Source organism: Bombus pyrosoma, linkage group LG14 (assembly GCF_014825855.1).
Source record: "Bombus pyrosoma isolate SC7728 linkage group LG14, ASM1482585v1, whole genome shotgun sequence".
Classification (NCBI taxonomy): domain Eukaryota; kingdom Metazoa; phylum Arthropoda; class Insecta; order Hymenoptera; family Apidae; genus Bombus; species Bombus pyrosoma.
In genome coordinates this window covers 6412460-6431194 of record NC_057783.1, presented here as the reverse complement: position 1 = coordinate 6431194, position 18735 = coordinate 6412460, and the positions used below count along the sequence as shown (strand labels likewise).

General features: G+C 38.1%; 1 protein-coding gene across 7 annotated transcripts in view; it reads right to left on the bottom strand.

Annotated features, from left to right (window-relative positions):
• The window catches only part of LOC122574635 (zinc finger protein 521), a 132706-nt gene that overhangs the window by 6140 nt on the left and 107831 nt on the right, over window positions 1-18735 (bottom strand). For 3 of the 7 annotated variants that reach the window (XR_006319114.1, XM_043742407.1, XM_043742412.1), the window contains exons 5-7: window positions 9241-9479; window positions 5860-5967; window positions 5412-5554 (exon numbers count right to left, since the gene is read on the bottom strand). Coding sequence is in view for 6 of the 7 variants with exons in the window: in XM_043742407.1 (XP_043598342.1) it covers window positions 5412-5554; window positions 5860-5967; window positions 9241-9479 (490 nt within the window). In the remaining variant the exon portion in view is untranslated. Of the gene's footprint in view, window positions 1-5411; window positions 5555-5859; window positions 5968-9240; window positions 9480-10491; window positions 10844-16011; window positions 17171-18735 lie in introns of those variants that run through there. The other 4 variants (XM_043742409.1, XM_043742410.1, XM_043742408.1 and 1 more) reach the window with 4 other exon arrangements.

Sequence of the window (18735 nt, the reverse complement as noted above, 5' to 3'; positions counted from 1 at the left end):
AATATAGCAGAGTTTCCTTTGTACGAACATTTATTGCCCGAATAATCTAATATTCGTATATAATATTTCACGGTAATATGTAATGGTAAATCATCGATGCCTTTTTACGTTTCAAATATGCATATGTTTTACTAGCGTTCGTACGCAGTGTATTCTTTCTGTTATTCGATCGAGTGAATTTTGACTGTAAGAATTTAGTACGAAATTAATAGTCTTATAACTATCGAAACGAAATACGACGTGATTAAAAAATTCGAAAATAGCGTATGTGGAATAGAATTAGCGAGAATACAGGATGCTGGAAAAGTCACAATCGCAGGCATTGAAAAACAAAGACATGATATTGAAAATTATCCATTATGTGATGTAATGACTTCAGATGAGATCAATACGATAAAGACGATAACAACGACGATTCTATAAAGATGGAAATAGTAAACGAAAGTAGAAGTATTCGCCGCATCTGAAAAAAGACTCTAACTCTGCTCAGTTACTCGTGTTGGAAGAATTATGTGACTCAGATCGAAAAGTTGTATAGAAAAATTGAAACGTTGCGAAATAATATATAAGGAAAGATAATTCAATATGGAGGCATTATAAATGTAATATAAATCTAGTATTACTGGGATAAGTTCAACGAAGAACAGCATTTTTATTAATACGCAGTCAACTGTTTGACATGATCAGAATTTAAAAACATTGCATTGAAACTAAAACTAATCAAACCGTATGATCAGAACTCTGTTATTAATGGTCGATAACAGTGAAATTTTTTATTCAAAATTTGTATGGTAAATTTAATATTCCGCGATACACACATAAAATTTGTATCTTCTTTAACACGTTGACTGCCACGACACCCGTATTCGGGTGTCAGCAAAATTTCCGGTCAGGCCACGAAACCCATATTCGGGTGTCGCTTGTTTGACTACTTGCGAAGGATCGTCGTAGGTATTTGAAGAGATATTCCATAATAATAAAACTGCTGAAGTGCTATAAAAGTAATACGAAAATGGTTTATTAAAAAAATTATTTAGCACGTAAAACTTTAAAGCATTCTATACATAGCTGAGGTTGGTCGGATCAATTTGGTCAATAAGTTGTTGTTTTCTTCAAATTCTTTCGTGCCTTTGTTCGGTCCATTCGACGTCTTCTATTTGCGTAACATAGTTTGCATACGCGTCTAATGCTTCTTCCGGAATCACAAGCCTCGTAAAAGCTTTCTTTTTCACTGCTATCTGACTTACTAAGAAATAAGTTTTCAATTTTTCTTTTCGACATTCTAACGAATTAGGGCGGAGATTTTTAAGTTATACCGTTCGTTGCTCGGCCAAGATTCAAACTGATTTTGTAGAAAGTGGAGAAATGAGAAACAAATGCGAAGGAACGGAAACGAAAGAAACGAGAGGTAAGACCACCACAGATGGGCGACTCGCATTATGAAAATATCGATGGGAGCACCGAGCAGAGAACGCTCGGTACTGCTGCACGCGTGGCCTGACGGAGATTTTTTTGAAAACAGGCGTGCCAGTCGACGTGTTAAAAAGACATCGAATTAATTGACACATACTAATATATTTAGAGTACCTGAATATTAGACGTCAGAATAATTTTCGTCAAATTAGAAGAGAGAAGATTGATCTTATTTTCCTCTTACGGCAGATGATCTAGCGATAAGAGCTGGTCGGGCGTGTATATCGATCGATCTCGATGGCGTATTCAGATCTCTCGTGGCTGCGGCATCTATGTAAGAACCACAGGGGTTTTCACCCTTTTGTTGGGTCACCCAAGCCGACCGTCGAGCCGGAGAACGAATAGAGATGTGGCGTAAAGATCCAGCAATGCGATTGTAATAATGGCTGACAGGCTAAGTCTCTGTTACGACTTTTTATTTTCATCCCTCGTCAGATTAAAGAGAAACGCTATAATACCCCTTGTAAAATATTGGTATTCGAACACTGCGAATTTAAAACACAAAACATCCCTCTTTTCTCTGGAAATTCTAACTTCTGTACTGGTAAATCAGATTTTGTTAATACATCGAATTACGTTAAATTATATCGAATTATGTTGAATTATATTCCGTTTGTGTCTCGTCAAACCATGTACTTGTAAGTACTTTCATTGTAATGCCATAGTTTCAAATTAATTTCAAGATAGGAATCGACTTCAAAATAAGGAGGTTCCTCATCGTTACTTTCACCGTAATCCTCTTCTTTTTTAGCATTACGATTTGCAATGTTGATGATATTATTTATAACAAATTTTAAAACTTTTTCTTATGATATATGCCGTGATAATAATTACGAACACGAATCTATTTTTAGGTTTGTCATAATATTAGAATAAAACTGAATATACAATGAACAAGATATTTCTCCTTTCGAATGGAAAAAGATTGGAGTTTGGAAAAGATTAAATTCCCTCTCAAAATTGTGTTTCTTTTTGGCTATGAAAAAATATAAACTCGATGTTGATCTTCTGATTATATTAATATCTCCATTTAATAAATCAATAAGTAATCCGATGAATGTTCTAAGATGTCTGAATCGCCGATCTTGTGCTTCAAAATTGCATTGATTGTAATTCGCGCTTGTATTTCAATCTTGTTCTAGTTTTAACAAACGGAAAGAATCTGTAACGCCGTAAATATCTTCTTAACATAAGATTGAAATGAGAAATTGTACATACTCACAGGACTTTCTTCTCTCGTATTTCGTCCAAACTGAAGATACTTTTTAACGTTAACAGACTGTATAAACAGATTTAAGTTAAGCGAAATAATTATTATTAGTTGCTAGAGCATGGCAATAATAAAATTCAAGATGTACCATTGCAATTAAATTTCGACGATAAACACCCAATAAAAAAAAGGAAAGGTCGAACATCCTCGTACGTCCACACATCTGCTATATACTTCTCGTTTTGAATATACCTATGTTATCACCAGATTGTCGGATTTAGAAAACTTCTTCGACGACTCTATATCTTCTTTTAAACTAAATCTACAGAAAATTCCCGGAAGCGGTTCAAATATTCAGACAATCGTTGCGTTAGCATTAATTTCGTAGCTTGTGACATTTCGCTTATGTATAGCAAAAAATAACGAAGATGTCGCACAAATGGCGAAAAGTCATTGAAAGCAATGGTACATAGATTGAAAATAACACACGTGAAAGAGAAAATACAGTTTTCAACTTGGACTTTTGAACTTTCTGTTCAATCCGATATATTTTGTAAAAATCAAGTCCCATTCTGTGATTCCTAAATAAATAAATAATAATAATAACAACAACAATAACTAGCTCGCGAATGAGTTAGAAAGAACGTAACAGGATTAACTCCGAAGAAGAGAAGCTTATCTACCCGATCGACCATGACCGCGGCATAACTGCACAAAGTGCATCGGTGAATGGACAGCATCGAGGCACTTGATTACATGTTAATAAATAAACAATGATAATAATTGACTGGAAAATATCTGGGGGAGAAAATAGTAGGATTAACTCCTAGGGAAAAGCTTATTTGACAGAAGTCGTGACCGCGACATAAGTGTACGAAGCGCGTCGGTGGACGAGCAGCAACCAGGCACTTGACTAATGTTCTACCTGTTGTCCCGTAACACCTATGCGCCTACCTGTCCACTCACCTGGTGGAGACGCACAGAGAAACGGGGGGCCCTTCTCTTCTTGTATTCACCATTCGTTCGTTCTATGTATATGTATATGATCACGACCATGTATTCGAAAGAGAAAGAGGAAGAGAAAGAGAGAGAAAGAGAGAGCATGTGGACGACACTTAAAGGACGAAAAGGTGCGTGTGCTCGCCACCCTTGCGGGTCTCCAGTCGGGTTATACCAGCTTAGCATTTCAATAACCTCGCGAGTGAACGCGAGAGAAAAGGGAGAAATAAAGATAGAGGAAAAGAGGCCGTTTGGGGCGGCACGAAACGAACGAGGGAGGAGGGCAGGGGAGAGAAAAGGGGGTGGAACAGAAAGAGTCACGTAAGAGAGTAAGCTTGACTAATGCCAGCCGGGGCCGCGGTCGTCGCTTGATCATTATTCATTTGTCAAACGATGGATCGGTCCCCCGGAATATCGGCCTTCGTACGACTTTCGTCTCCACTTGCCTTTCCGGTTTTCTGTCTCTTTTGGATTAGATTAACGAGGATACGTATCGTTGTTTAGCGTTGCGTACGTCGATTTATCTTTAGGAATTTTATCAACCCTTGGAATTAGGAGTCACGTGAAATTTTCTTACGAGTTTGAACCGTACTGCGTAAAAGCCTACCAACTCTCCATAATCTGAGATCGAGTAGATTTAGTTTGAAGATTGACAGTATATGATCGAACGAAGTATAAAAAGTAAGGTACAGAAAGTAAGGTGCGAAAGAAGTGCGACAGAAATATAAAAGAGGTACGAAAAGACTGTAAAACGAATAAATGGTATAGATTGTTATAAAGAAGAAGTGTCCCAGAAAAATAGAAAGATAGAGTTTATAGTTTATAGTCAGCAGTTTGTTGGGAAAAATAAGAGTCTCCTCTTTCAGGGGCCTAATAAAATGCTTATACCTAAAAGGAATGAACTCTGGTTTTGAAAAAAACATAGCTTCATTTCTATCTGCTATAGTTTATCTCTTCTTGCTTTCACACGATGTCTATCAATGGCTTATTATAATTCTTGAAACTCGAGGGGTCCACCACGGTGCCACTGTTTCAATGGAAAGTACTTTTCACTTTTCTTTTTATTATATTTGTCTGTGTTACATTGCCCATCGACTGTTAGGGTCATTCGTTAATTTGACAGTTTATAGCATCTTGACAAAGAAAAAAAGCCAGCGGCACTTATTCTTGCAACAGACTATTTCGCATTACTCAATGAAAATAAGCAATCAGCTTTTGTCAATTTTGAACAGGCTGTTCTTTAGTTAGTTAGACTAACGTATATATTTAATACATCAAGCTAAAAGGTTTCTTCTGATATTAACAAAAATAAATAACCGTAACAAGATCTAAAAATATACGCAAGTCTAAACGATAAACTGCTTCGGAATCTAGCGAATTGAAACATGAACCAGTTCGCGAATAATTAGAATGAGGAATGATGAAGCCTTTTAAGGACGAATCAATTGCTCGGAGATGGCAAATTATCCTTGAGAGATGATCGTTGTTAGACAGCGGATGTTTATGCAAATTCATATTTTCGGTCCTATCGCCAAAGGAATGGAATCTAATCAAAAACTCATTTAGATGGTTAAATATTATAACGTATACTTTGGGTATCTTGTATATTACCGTATATCATGCGCCTTCTGTGCATTTTTACACTTTCGAATTTCCCATAAACGCGTAAAAATCCGCAGTCTACTTAGCGTTCAAGTTAAATGCTGCAGAGACTTCTATGCGCACTTACCTTCTGGAGAAAGCAGCGTCGCAGTGCGTGCATCGATATCTTCGGTCTCCTGTATGAAGTTTCACGTGTCGATCTCTACTGCGTTTATGTTTGAATAATCTGGCACACCAGTTGCATTTGTATGGCATTTGATCTCCGTGGCTCTGCGACATCAAAAGAGGGAATCGAAAGTTTTAATATTACACGCGAGACAACGACGAAACATTTTTCAAATTTTCCCATTTTTTTCAATTGAACTTCTACTAACTTATTTTATACGAGACGTATTTTCGAATCGAACATTGCTAACGTATCTGTGAACTTTTTCTCATTTAAAATCAGATCAAACACGACGTAGTTTAAGCCACGTTTACGGACATTGGACTTATGTGAAAAAAGATCTTTGTCCAGCAACACCGAACCTACTAAAATAAAATCATTGCCCAGGCAGAGTGGACATTGGACTTACCAGAATAGCAGTTACACTGGACATTGAGCTTACCAGAATAGAAATTACACTGGACATCGAACCGTGAAGAGCTAATATCAATCCTCGATGAAGTTGATCAAAGTGACGCTGTAAATTAAATTGGCAATATGATAGAAAATAATAACACGACTCATCAGAGATTCTTTGCTGGCGGTTCGAAGAGCAAAAGAATTGACGGGCAAGAAAGTTGCTCGTCGAGGAATTCCCCGCGGTGGTTGTCACCCAGGTAGATCGGTGTGACCGATATGATCGCGAACGGGCCGGGTCATTCTCTTTGTACAGTTCTTTTTATGCTCTCCTTTTCTTTTTTCCCTATCTTTTTGTCCTTTTTTTTTTCTCGAGTCGGTCTTCGTCCAACGAAATAACCTCGGCACGTACGACTTTCGAGCCGTCGGCTCCTTTGAAGAGACAATTCCGGACGGAAGGGCGAAGCGATCGCCTTCTTCTTGAAGACCACTGTATCGTGACGTTCACGAGGTTCTTGGATGCGAGGAAGGAAATATGAGGGATTTGGGTAAAATTTGAAAGTTCGTATTACGAGGTGTGCGTAAAAAGTAATGAGATAGATCTCGGTTCTCGGGAATCTGTAACATTGTATTAATGTCGGCATGCTATTTCAGAGTAACTGCGCCTAACATGGAACACCTAATGTGCATTTTAGTAGCTCCCCAAAGAGGGAAACGTGGCTTTTTTCTGATAAAACTAATTTTGAAATACGACGAGATTAATAGATGTTTGTATGTTAACTCTGCAAAGATTTAAATGTTCTCAAAATTGCAACGTTCTGATCCCAAAACTGCCGTGTTTTACGAAATTTGGCAATACAATAATTCAGTAAAAAAATAATCTGCAACATTATTGAAATGCATGTGATACTGAAACGTGCGAAAAAAGAAGTTTTGTATTTCTGAATGCCACCATCATCTTGCGTCTCTGTCGAAGGTAACGAAGAAACTGACTCAACAGCGAAGCTGGTTCCATTGCATGTACAATAAATCGCGAATCCATGTTCTGCGAAGATCTACAAGAATATCGGATCACGAAACGAAGAATGGAAAAATTCACGATCCATCAAGCTACGCAAATTCTGTAAAAGAATAAATGACGCGAATCCGGCCTTATAAAAAGGATCAAGTTACTCGATTAAGAACAGGCCATACAAATTGGACATACTCCTACCACAGCAACAGAACTGGTCCAAATATCTGCGATTTTTTAAAACTCCATTTAACATATTCCGATCGCCTGTTCTAAATACGATGTTAAAAGGGTACAACATGATCCAACTAATTCGCTTGTTTCTTGGCACTTACGGTGTTTTCTATGCGCAGTCTTCAGTTACAGGAGAAACCAAAAATTCGTTGGACTCCGTAGAACTCGTACGGATTTGCAAAACTTTGAGAAGAAAGAGAGCAACTTCAGTCTTTCGCTCCGTTTCGCAAAAGAAGGGGCCATCGAGAAACGGAAAACAGCCGTCGCAAAGTATGTTGAAGCAGAGGCTTCGCTCTTTGAAACGAGACTGTGTAGACTGTTGTACGGTAAACTACGGTTGTTCAAGCGTCGACAATTTTTCGCTGGAAATTTAGCGTACTGTGTATCAATCCACTCGTACATTAACAAAGAAAGGAATAAAAATTGCGAAAGTTTAAACATCCCTAGCGGTATGCCGCGCGATTCTAAAATTTTTCTAATCCGACCAATCGTACGACTTCCGTGGTCTCGTAGAAACGAGAGACAAAGAGGAAGAATGCCGGAGGCAACGGAGGAAGATTTCATAGCCGCTGAACAAAATTTATCTCCGCTATCCGGCTCGTATCTGTGCTGGAAGCGAAGCGCGATTCAACTCGCGTATGTGGAAGCGGCTTTTATCGAGGCTTGAAAAGCGTAGAGGAGAAGCCGAAGCATGGAGAACCACCTGAACGGAGCAAACCTGACCGGTACAACCTGTTATGGGCCATGGAACAGATTTTGACCCGACGATGACCCGGCGACGTCGACTCAGACGCGGAAGAGTCGCGCTACTCCTAATACCACCGCCATGCAAAACAGAAAAATTCGAAGAGGCCACGCGTCTTACACGCCTGGTACGTCCGCGGGCGAACGTTCAGTTACTTCCGGTTTCCAAGATGCTCTCGACTTAGCAGTTGATCTTTTCGAGATAGATGTTTCTTTTAAGAATGAACGTTAGAATTTATTTCATTTGTTTTTAATTAATTTTTAATCCATTATTTATTTTTTACGAGTGACATACCCTTTTAGAAGGTTAATAGAGAAGTAAGAAACGGGTGAATATAATACACACAGAACGTGAACACACGAAAAGGAAAGAATGCCTGACAAACACCTTAAATGGTTTCAAAACGAGGGGAAAGAACAATCGAAAAAGGTCGAGTTGGTGGGTATGCAAATTGGCTTGTATAGGTAAATAGTTATACCGCCTGTTTGTAAATGCGATTCATGCAATCGTTGGCGACAACATGGGTTCGACACAGAAAACAACGGATCATTAAATTGAATCAGAGCAAAGTTTTTGGGACAATTAAGACGGTAATTTAGAATTTGTAAAATAATATCCGATGGATCGGATAGGAGCCTCTGCATTGTTCAAGTAGAAAATCCGAGTGAGTTTAGAATCTTATTGCAATTATGGCAAGTTGCCGGCATTATAAATTTTATAGGGAACTAAAGCCACGAATTTCTTTCCATTCTTTAAATTATGCAACAAGCAACTCTGTATTTAATTGTATTCCCGCATCATATTACACTTGTACCTCACGCCGACTTATACATAGGTTGTGCTGCACGTATATCTGAGATTTGTTAGTCCTTTATTCGTTAATCGTTTAATTTCAATTACGTTAAATCCTGATAAATTGTCGACGCTGAAGTTCACCTTTCAGAAATAATACGAGAGTGATCAGCCACTGCAACTACATCAGATCTGAACGTGATGAAACCAACAATAAAACAACTACAATGAAATGTAATACAACACGAAAAGGGATTAACTAGGGGCTACATTAGGAGTAGGTATATTTAAATCTTCATGCTTCAAATCTCTTGGAATAGTTAAATCGGCAAATACCTCAAGTTTCAACAAGTAATAATACTCAACAATGCCTTTTCATAATGGAAAACATTATGAAAAATTCTAAAGTGAAAAGAAAAGGAAAAAAAGAATGAATAATCATCGATACTGATATTTGTGTTTCTTTAGGTACCTGGATAATGTGAAATCGATAATTTTATAAAGAATGTAAAATTCATCGATCGATCCGGTTTCTAAGATGCTGAAATATACCTACTCATAGTCGAAGAAGTCTTGAAAACTTGGAAAATGGAAAAAAAAATTCAAGGTACCTGCTCGTGCTTCTTCAGGTAGCTAAGTCGAGGAAATGTGCGGTCACAGAATTGACAAGGATAAGGTGCGGTAGCGTTGGTTCCGTCGGCGTTGACACCAACGTCGGCGTCGACCTCGGGCTCCGACGGGAAGCTCGCCGACGTCGGCGTCGCACAAGAAGACGGCGTCTCTCCGCCACGTCGCGAGTTTGCACCGCCATCCTCGCTCTGCCATGACGAACTTCCGGTGCCCAAGGCCTCTGCAATTCAAAGCAAAATTTCTTTCCAAAAATCGTTCAAGTTTGATCGAAGAAAATAATTTCACAAGAGTATAACGAATATGACGTATTTTTTATATTTGTTCGATTTATTTGGTGGATATGGGAAACGAGAAGAAATTGTGATATATAAGAGATATAAATGCTTGCTCGTTTTATGGTGGACGGACAGGGATAGCCATTTGTATCAATATAGTAAGGAAGAGGAGGAAATAGTATAATATTAAATCAGCATAGAAAGTGTGAAAAGAATTGTTAGTGTTTGTTTTACTTCTCATTTTGTTGTTGAAATAGCGTGGCAAAATTCGTATAGATAAACATATTCTTCTTATGAATATAATTATATATAAGATAATGTTACATTTTTCTAGACAAGTCATAGTTAAAGGATGAAACTTTATAAATTTACAGATTTATCATCAATTAACAAGTAACATTAAGTTACTAATTAAACGATAAATAGATCCGCTTTTGATAAAACTGGTCTTCTGACATTGGTACATTATACTCTTTTTTTTAAAGAAATGTCATCAAACAACTGTGTTTATATTATTAATAATCGATAAAACGTTCGGTTCTCAAAAGGATTGATTTTAAATTAGCAACCAAATTCGCAGCAGTGATGTCAAACTTTTGACGTCGTAAATGCCAAAAGTCAAGAACCTGAGGAACGAAGATCAAGAAAGGGAGAAGCAAAGGTCTAAGAATCAAGAAGCTAAGACTTAAGTGTCAAGCATCGACGATCCAGAAACCAAGGAACCAGAATCTAAGAACCAAGATACCGAGACAAAAGGACCAAAGAACTTCTCGGTTCCCAGTCGACAAAGTGTCGATCAAGGAACAGCGTCGATCTTTCATGAACACGGAACAGCAGTGGCAAATAAAGCGATCCTTTTCGGGGAACAGGTTTATAAATGTCGTAAGACGGACCTGTCCCATAAATGACCTTACGAACTCGAACACGCGTAGGAATATTACAAGAGATCTGGCTGACCTTAACTCGCCCGTTACGTGTCTCTTTATATCGTTTTCGTAACGAGTATGCGGTGAAACTGGTACCATTAACCCGTGAACGTTGTCAAGAAGCTTCGTCGTTCATCCTCCGCGAGAAGACTGGTCCTCTTGTCCTTTTGATAGAAGAAAAGCACATTCCTCGCGGGAATTCTCTACTCGGGCTTTGCCTCCTCTCTTCTTTATCCCTGTATCACCCTATTATCCAATGTTCATGTTGTTCATGCAGGTACACGCTTGTTCAAGTTGCTTCGCGAGGACAGAGATCGTTTTCTTGAGACAATTTGCCGGTGCCTATGTATTTGGCTTTGTTTCAGGCCCTTATCTATTCGATTCTTTGGAAAAATATTTCGAGAATATAAATAAAAGAAGGCAAGAGATAATTTAATTGATATAATTTGTATAATTATCGTAATTAGTATAGTTTAATTAATCTCGAATAGGTGAAAATTCCGAGGAATTCTAAATTATAGAAATTTATATAATATGGATATTGGGAAATTATATATATAGCGCTTCTAATTTATGTATGTATATCCCTTGATATCATACAATTTTTTTGTATCATGACGATTAAGAGAGTAATTAAGAGCGGCAGAGTTAGGTGTGACAGCATTGTATATTTGGATGCATATAACAAATTCGTAGCTTTAAATAATGTAATTAATACGTTTGGTTACCCATACATCTGTTTTCCAATTGTTATTGGCAAAATTAGACTCAAAAGGTGGGTTCAGGCCGTTCAATATTTCTCAACATACGTAAAAACTACGTAAACTAAAGTAAAAAAAAAGATACATAATCGTCAACACATTGTTATCATTAAAACGCACATTGTTAATATCATCGAAAACGTTTCAAAACTTCGAAATATTGACGATGAATATTGATAGTTCGTATTACGCGCCTTCAGATCATGGAATAATCATTTTCAAAGGAAAAATTCTCGACAAAATAGAACGTAAAAAAGTAAAAGAAAAAAGAAAGAAAGAAACGCGTCGTAGAAGGAGAAAACCGGTGACAAAGGAGACATCCGGACGAGGCGAATCGAATAATTAATAATTGCCAGGAATGAAGAAGACTCCCACCGGGTCGGATAGAGCAAAGTGGCCCTGGTAAACGGTGGAAATGACTCGGCTAGTTGGCCGTTTCCTCATTTGCCCAGTCCACACGCTGGATCCGACACCCACCACTGGATTTAAGAGATTTTGCGGAATCCCGCCGTCTCTTGCTCGCTTTGAAACACGAACGCGAGGAGAGACACCCAACGAGATCGGATCACGGACGTGGATTCGTTTAAATGGGTCGCATCCTCCACCCACGCGGCCTTCACGGTTTTCCCCCTTTCTAGCCTTCTGCGATCGCGTAGAAACTTACGCGATGTTGGATGATTGCTTAAACGATGATCAGGAAGATTTTTACATGGATGATCTAGAGTCTAGAAGATTCTTGGAAGAATTAGAAGGAAGCGCAAAGGGCGTTGAGGGATTTGAAAGTTAGGCCGATAACGAGGAGGGGCGATTGTAGTGATTGAAATTTGTGTTTTTGATCGTTGAATCGCAGATTTGCTGGATTGTGTAGTTCTTGAGTATTTTTAAGCTCGCACTTTCTGTTTTGCGAAATTTCTGAATTAAATGTCGATATTACTAAATCTTTCTTATTCCTGACATTCCGTATTTTTACCAAATATCTATGTTCCCAGATTTTTGTATCTACAAATTTTTATGTTACTCTACTATATATGTATATATTATTAATTTTTGCTTTGCGGCTACAAAATGAGATCGATGTACATAGATTTCTCATTTGCATTCTCATTTCACCTTAATATATACTAGATTATTACATATATATTTAAACATACTCTTAATTGTACTCTGATCTACGCTTAATTGTTTAAATTTAATCTTTGTTACTCTGCTATATTCATAATGTACCAAATATTTCTCCTAAAATTATTTCGTTCTCGTCAGCCTATTCGTGGCAATTCACAACGTAAATACTTATTGCAGTAGGGTTTTTCTTTCGAGTTTCACAGTAATGTCGATGATTTCTCAGTAAGACCGGTCGATTGCAACCGTGGATCTCGTGAAAAATCAGGTGTCCCTGCAATTGTGCAACATGGGTATGGGACCGAGGCACTCGCCCAATTGGCGGCATCCAGCATGACTCACGCGCGCCTCTTCTTGCAGAAAAAGAGACGTGGCAGATCGGGTGAGCACGCAATAAATATAAACCGAGCTGCCGATCGAGCGTACGAAAGCACCCAGCTGACCCCGTCGTCGTCAACAATTTGGCTTCGATTGCCAACAAATCAGGATCAAGCCTTTCGTCAGCCCATTCATGGAAAGCTCCGATCGTTCTTCGAAATCTTTCAAAGACCCATCTTTCAAAAGGGTGAATTCTAATGTATATTACCTTTTCAACGTCTCTAAAAGTTGTTATGGACGCGGGTTATTTTGCAAAGAAACGTTCGCGATTTTTACCCTTGTTGCGGTTCGTGCGTTTTACGTATCTTATAAATTCTGAAAATTATATTTTTATCAAGTTGAAAATCCTACTAACGTCTACTATTAAAATAATTCATTAATCAATAGCCCAAAATTCACTAAAAATCTGTTAAAATTCACAGAGAATCATCTTTAATAGACGAAGCGAGACTTTCTTTCAAATCGAGGAACTTGGAAAATATTCGAAGAACATTGCTTCCTTTTGAACATGCCCAATTTCTAAAACGAAATATATATTATAAAGCAAAAACTACATTTCATAACAATACATAGATTTTCTGATTTCTACGAAAAGAGTACAGGTAACGTTAATCTAAAAAGAATGAAAATTCCAAATTTACTTTGGCCATCATTATCCTCTAGAGAAGAGTCTAACGTTCGTATAGGACATACATCATAGGAAAATGTATTTAACACGAAGACTGCTGTATTAGAGATTAGGACTGCATTTATTGCAATGAAATCTTAGAAAGTATCCGACCAATGGAACTCTTGTCGTCTAAATTTACTCGTTTAAACGGCAACTTCTATCGTGAACGAAAACTGACCTACATAACAAGGATAACCATTATGCGAACTGTTTGTCCCCCAGTCGGTTCTACCGTATGCTCTTTCATCCAGGAGCTCGCGCTGAAGGGTTGAAAACATTTTTCAAGTCGAGGAGTTATATACGTTAAATTATACGTTATATCTTCGAATCTTTCTTTGCCTCCCATCAAGTGAGGAATCCATTCGGATACAAAATCAGAACAAAAGTCACTTGTCTGAACGATAAATTAAAAACTCCAATTATTTGAAATAACTTTTCTCCCTAAGTTTAACTTTAAGAATTCAACTGAAAGAGCAACGTTGAAAAAAATGTGAAAACGGCGTTTCTCAAAGCTCATGATGAACGCTCTAAAAAAGGTCGCGGATCGATGAATGATCGAGAAGAGGATGTGAGAGTTTACGAATTCCGATGGAAAATGGGGGACGATAGCGTGAAAACGAGTAGAAGCAAGGACGCGAAGGCTTGTTGGAGGATTCGAAGGGGGTTTTATTTAGAATCTCGATTCCGTCCAATCAGCGGCGATGTGTCATCGACGCGAAAATAGTCGCACTTAACACTGGCAGCTCTTTTCTGCGACCTGCCGATGCCAGCCGTATTGCATTGTGTTTTTATCTTGTCCAAGTGTTAGTGCGAGCCCATACAGCCTCCCTTGTGGTCGCATGTGGCCGCGTATAATGTTGTCACCTCGTGCTCGTCGCTATTTATAGGATGCTTCGACCACGCTTATTAATAGGGGGCCGACTTAACGCCTTTGTTAATTGTGACTTATGTTAGCACGCGAACCTCTGACAGCCCTTCTCTCGTCAGACCAGTGCCAGTGGTTTGCGCGGATTTTTTCATTGACGTTCGTTGTACGTTTGATCGTCGATCATAGATAGATTCCAATGACCGGTTCATTAGGATTTTGGTAATTTGAATCTATTATTAGACATGAAATTTTGACGATTCGTTATTATGGAGATTGAGTTATCTAGGAATTGATGTTAGCGAGAAGTCGGCGTCGAAATTTTTTTTTTTAGGGTGCTTCGATTTCATAGGTGGAGATTAATTTGATTTCTAACGAAGAAATTTCAGCGGTGGATTATTTGAGATTCGAAATCTCGGTATCGATTTATTAATTTCGATTTTGGTAGTCAATTAATTCAACACCTAGTTAGAAACTAGTTTACTGATCGATTATTTCAATTATGGTTTTTTCGAATATTATATTCTCATCGTTCTTACAAATGATCGTGTCGAAACCTTTCAATATATTGAGATTTCAATAGTTCATTGATTGGAAATACATACACATACTTAATTAGAAATTCGATAATCGTTTACTGCGCCTGGCTGCTACAGGATATTTGGACTTTGACAGCCGATTGTTCGAAGTTCAATTAGAAATTTGATGATCAATTATTCCGTCTGAATATTGGAACTTTTCAAAATTCAGGACTAATGGAATTTTGCCGATACGTAGTATGCAATACTAATTAAAAATTTGAAGATCGATTATTGTTCATGAATGATCTTACAATATCGAGATATTTACAATTCATTGTTCCTATCTTTAAGTAAAAGCTCGTTAAATAAATTACTATGATTTATTTAGATCCTGCTAGAACGTTATTTATTTATACCTCAGATATTTACCTTAGATAATTTACGTTATTTATTTATACCGAAGATATTTATACCTCATACTATCGAATTCTTCTAAAATTTGAGAGTTTGATAATTTCAGCCCCTAATTGAAAGTTTAATGCATCCGATTATAGTATTTGATTAACCTAAAAGCTTAGAATTCTGATAATCTAATTACTCTAGTTATTATAATTTGCCACAAAAATTGCGAAAATTCTTTAAATAAACCACCCTCTTATTATGCATTAAAAATTGTAGAGTACAATAAAAGTAACTAGTTCCCTAAAATTCAATGCAAATAAGAAAATCCATGGAAGAAGAGTTGTTGTAATTTCGATACTAAATCTTGGTGTAATCTAGAGATTTATTAGAAGAGTGACATGTGGCAACTAATATATAATGGCAAATGTCAACTTTCCTAATTGTGATCTATGATGCCCATTCTCTAAGATCTAAATTGAACAGCGTCAAATTGATATTACGTATGCCTTCTCCAACAGCGAGGCTTTCAGAAAATTCTATCAGACAGTCGATGATGCGTTGTCATCGTGAGATGCTCTTAATAACGTAGAAGTTAACGATCAATTACCGGATCAGATTGAAATTGAGAAGACGCGTGAAACGAAGGGGAACTGATTGAAGCGCGCTTGTACGAAACGCAGAAAAAGTGGCTCGTAAAGAATATTTCTCGTTTATTTTTGATATTTAGATTTTCGTTAAATTGACTCGAAACTGCTTGTCAACGGACGCTTTATTTGAGAAACGATATGAAACTTTCACGCCATAATTTAATAAAATATAACGCGAAGAGTCCTACCTTTCGACTTGGCTTGTTCATCTCGAGAAGGTTCCTTGTGGGCCTGAATTTTTCCTATCAATAGCTCTAATCTCGAACTGTTTCCCTTAAACAACATCCTGGTGTCCTTCCTGTTCAGTCATCCTTCGTGTACTCGAGTTCATTCGCCATCATTTTAGCACCTTTGACCAATTTGTCAATCCATTTTCTCAATTCTTATTAGCTTATTCTTTATCACACTTCTTTATCTCCATTACCAATGCTCCAAAAATAATCAATCGTGCTATTCTCTTGAGTTCTCTCGGTAACTGGTTAATAAATCAATGAGAATTGATTATAACCAACGTACGAGTCAATAGGAAACTTTCGAAGATTTAAAAACATTGAGTCTTCAGTCGCACTAAATTTTCACTACACTTCCTCTTGCGCTTCTCTTCTCAACTGTTCCACAGTCGACCAAGGATTTTCAACAGCTTCTACGATTTTCCCTCTTTCTGGTTTGTTCAGTCTGACAGCAATACCAAACCAAAGCGAAGTCAAATAGCAATCAAGGGGACGGTCGATATTAACAACATTGATCGGTTCTTCGGTCCGTACAAGTCCGCCAACTCTCCTTCACTCTGTCAACGTTATTCAAACACGCTTCCAGCCAATTCTCTAGTTGCCCTCCATCACTGATTTTTCAATATCAAATTACGATTACTAATTATAATCTATGAACGAATCAAAGTCGACGACGATCCCCGCGAAAGTCAATGCTAAAAATATCGATGGACCGTTAGCTTACTTTCAGAAATTTTCCAACGTCGTTGGTAAATTGCGAAAAATCCTGCAAACTCGAACGTAAGTAGAAAATCCACGGCAGCAGGACGGGACACGCTAGCGAATAAGCTGTCAGGCGTGAAGTATCGGTCGGAACGCGAAAGACGATCCTTGACTGGAAGGAAGGAATCGATCCGATCACGACTGTTCGATCGGAAAGACTGACTGACTATCGGCTCTTGGTCTCGCACGACCGGCCGCTCGAGGAACACGGTTGAGTGTATAAACGCGTACTAACCGGTGAACCCACGGTGGTGACTATTATCGCGCACGATGCAAAAGCGACGCACCAACGTCCTCCTCCTGAAGGCGAAAGAGTGCTGGCTGTACGTGGAAGGAGAGAAGGGACAACGACGACGACAAAAGCCGGCTGTGAGAGGCTAGGGAGTCCCCAGGGAAACCAGCCACCGCATTGGACGGTAGGCGGGATCGCACACTAACGAGTACACCCACCTTCCGGCTATCTATCGCACCTATTTAACCTTTCATTCATTTTCTGCACAGGCTAATATACCTGAGACCTCTTGCGAGGACAATCGGTAACGTGGTCATTAAGTATTTGCGGCTCGAGTCAGTGGAGGGGTCGTTGATAGGTTTGCCGATGGGGTGGTTGGCTTCCGAGAATCGAATTTTTATACCGACGTTTGCAGATTTTTTCATGAACCAATCGAAGCCAGTCGTATATCTGCATCCTTATTTATATCCTGGTACGTATATATGCTGCCAATATCGATATTCTTTGTTACATCATTGATACTTTGCAATTTTTATGCTGCCAGGATCCAGCATTTCCAAGCATACTCCAAACTTCTGGGTTTCATATTCAACCTTTTATCTACTTTCTACGTTGATTAATACATTTATCAGTCCTCTTATGAGGCAGTTTCGTGACTTTGTTATTAGGAATTTCCTGTTTGAGTCCTGTTTGGAGGGGTTGTTGATGGGTTGTTGATGGGGTGATTGGCTTCCGAGGATCGAATTTTTATTCGTAGGTTTGCAGATTGTTTGATGAGCCAATCGAAGCTAGTCGTAATACGCATATCTGCATCCTTATTTATATCCTGGCTGGTATGTATGTTGCGAATATCGACATTCTGTTACATCATTGATACTTTTACGCTTCTAACTTCTATTAACTCCCAAACTCCTGTCTCATCTGTTCTATCCATCACGCAGTAAGTAGCACGAGTTGCAAGTTTCTTTCACTTGTCTTTTACGGACGAACTGGCGATTTGCCTGAGAAGTCCCGGTTGTAATAAACAGATTCATAATGGAAGTATAGTGTGCGTTAATGGCTTCAGCGATAGAAGAATCATTGGTTGTTCGGGAGCCTTAGGCGTATATGTTTGAAATTATAATTGAGAGGAATTTGAAGTGGCAGAAGCTTGGAGCGATAGTAGTGGAGAGGAGATTTGAGGATATAAAATTTGCTGAAGATTTACTGGCAATTTAAACGTATTATATGGTATACTTTCTTATGGAATATGCTTCAGCAATCTGGTACTGTCGATTAGCCAAACATAGTAGCCTAGTTGAAGGAATCCAGCATCTATTTCTGTGCTACCTATTTTACAAAACTGGACAACCATTAAGTATAAAACATTATCGCTGTAAACCAATTATGATTAAATTTAATTTTCGATCATCCGCTATCAGAAGATCTCTAGGAGGTGCAACTCTTCTATGTAGAATTTTATATGGTTTCTGCATCGAGTTCCTCGCTTAAGTTTCTTTAACTTCTATGTATCACCGCTTTCTACCAGCTCATCAAAGCTCTTTTATAACTTAATTACAATATACTCTTTTATGATATAATTTTTTATAAAGACCCTCGACCTCAGTTTCGGTAGAACACTGACTAATCATCGTAACTATGTATAGTTTGTGCAATTCGTAAGACTTGCAATTTCCACAGTTATACTT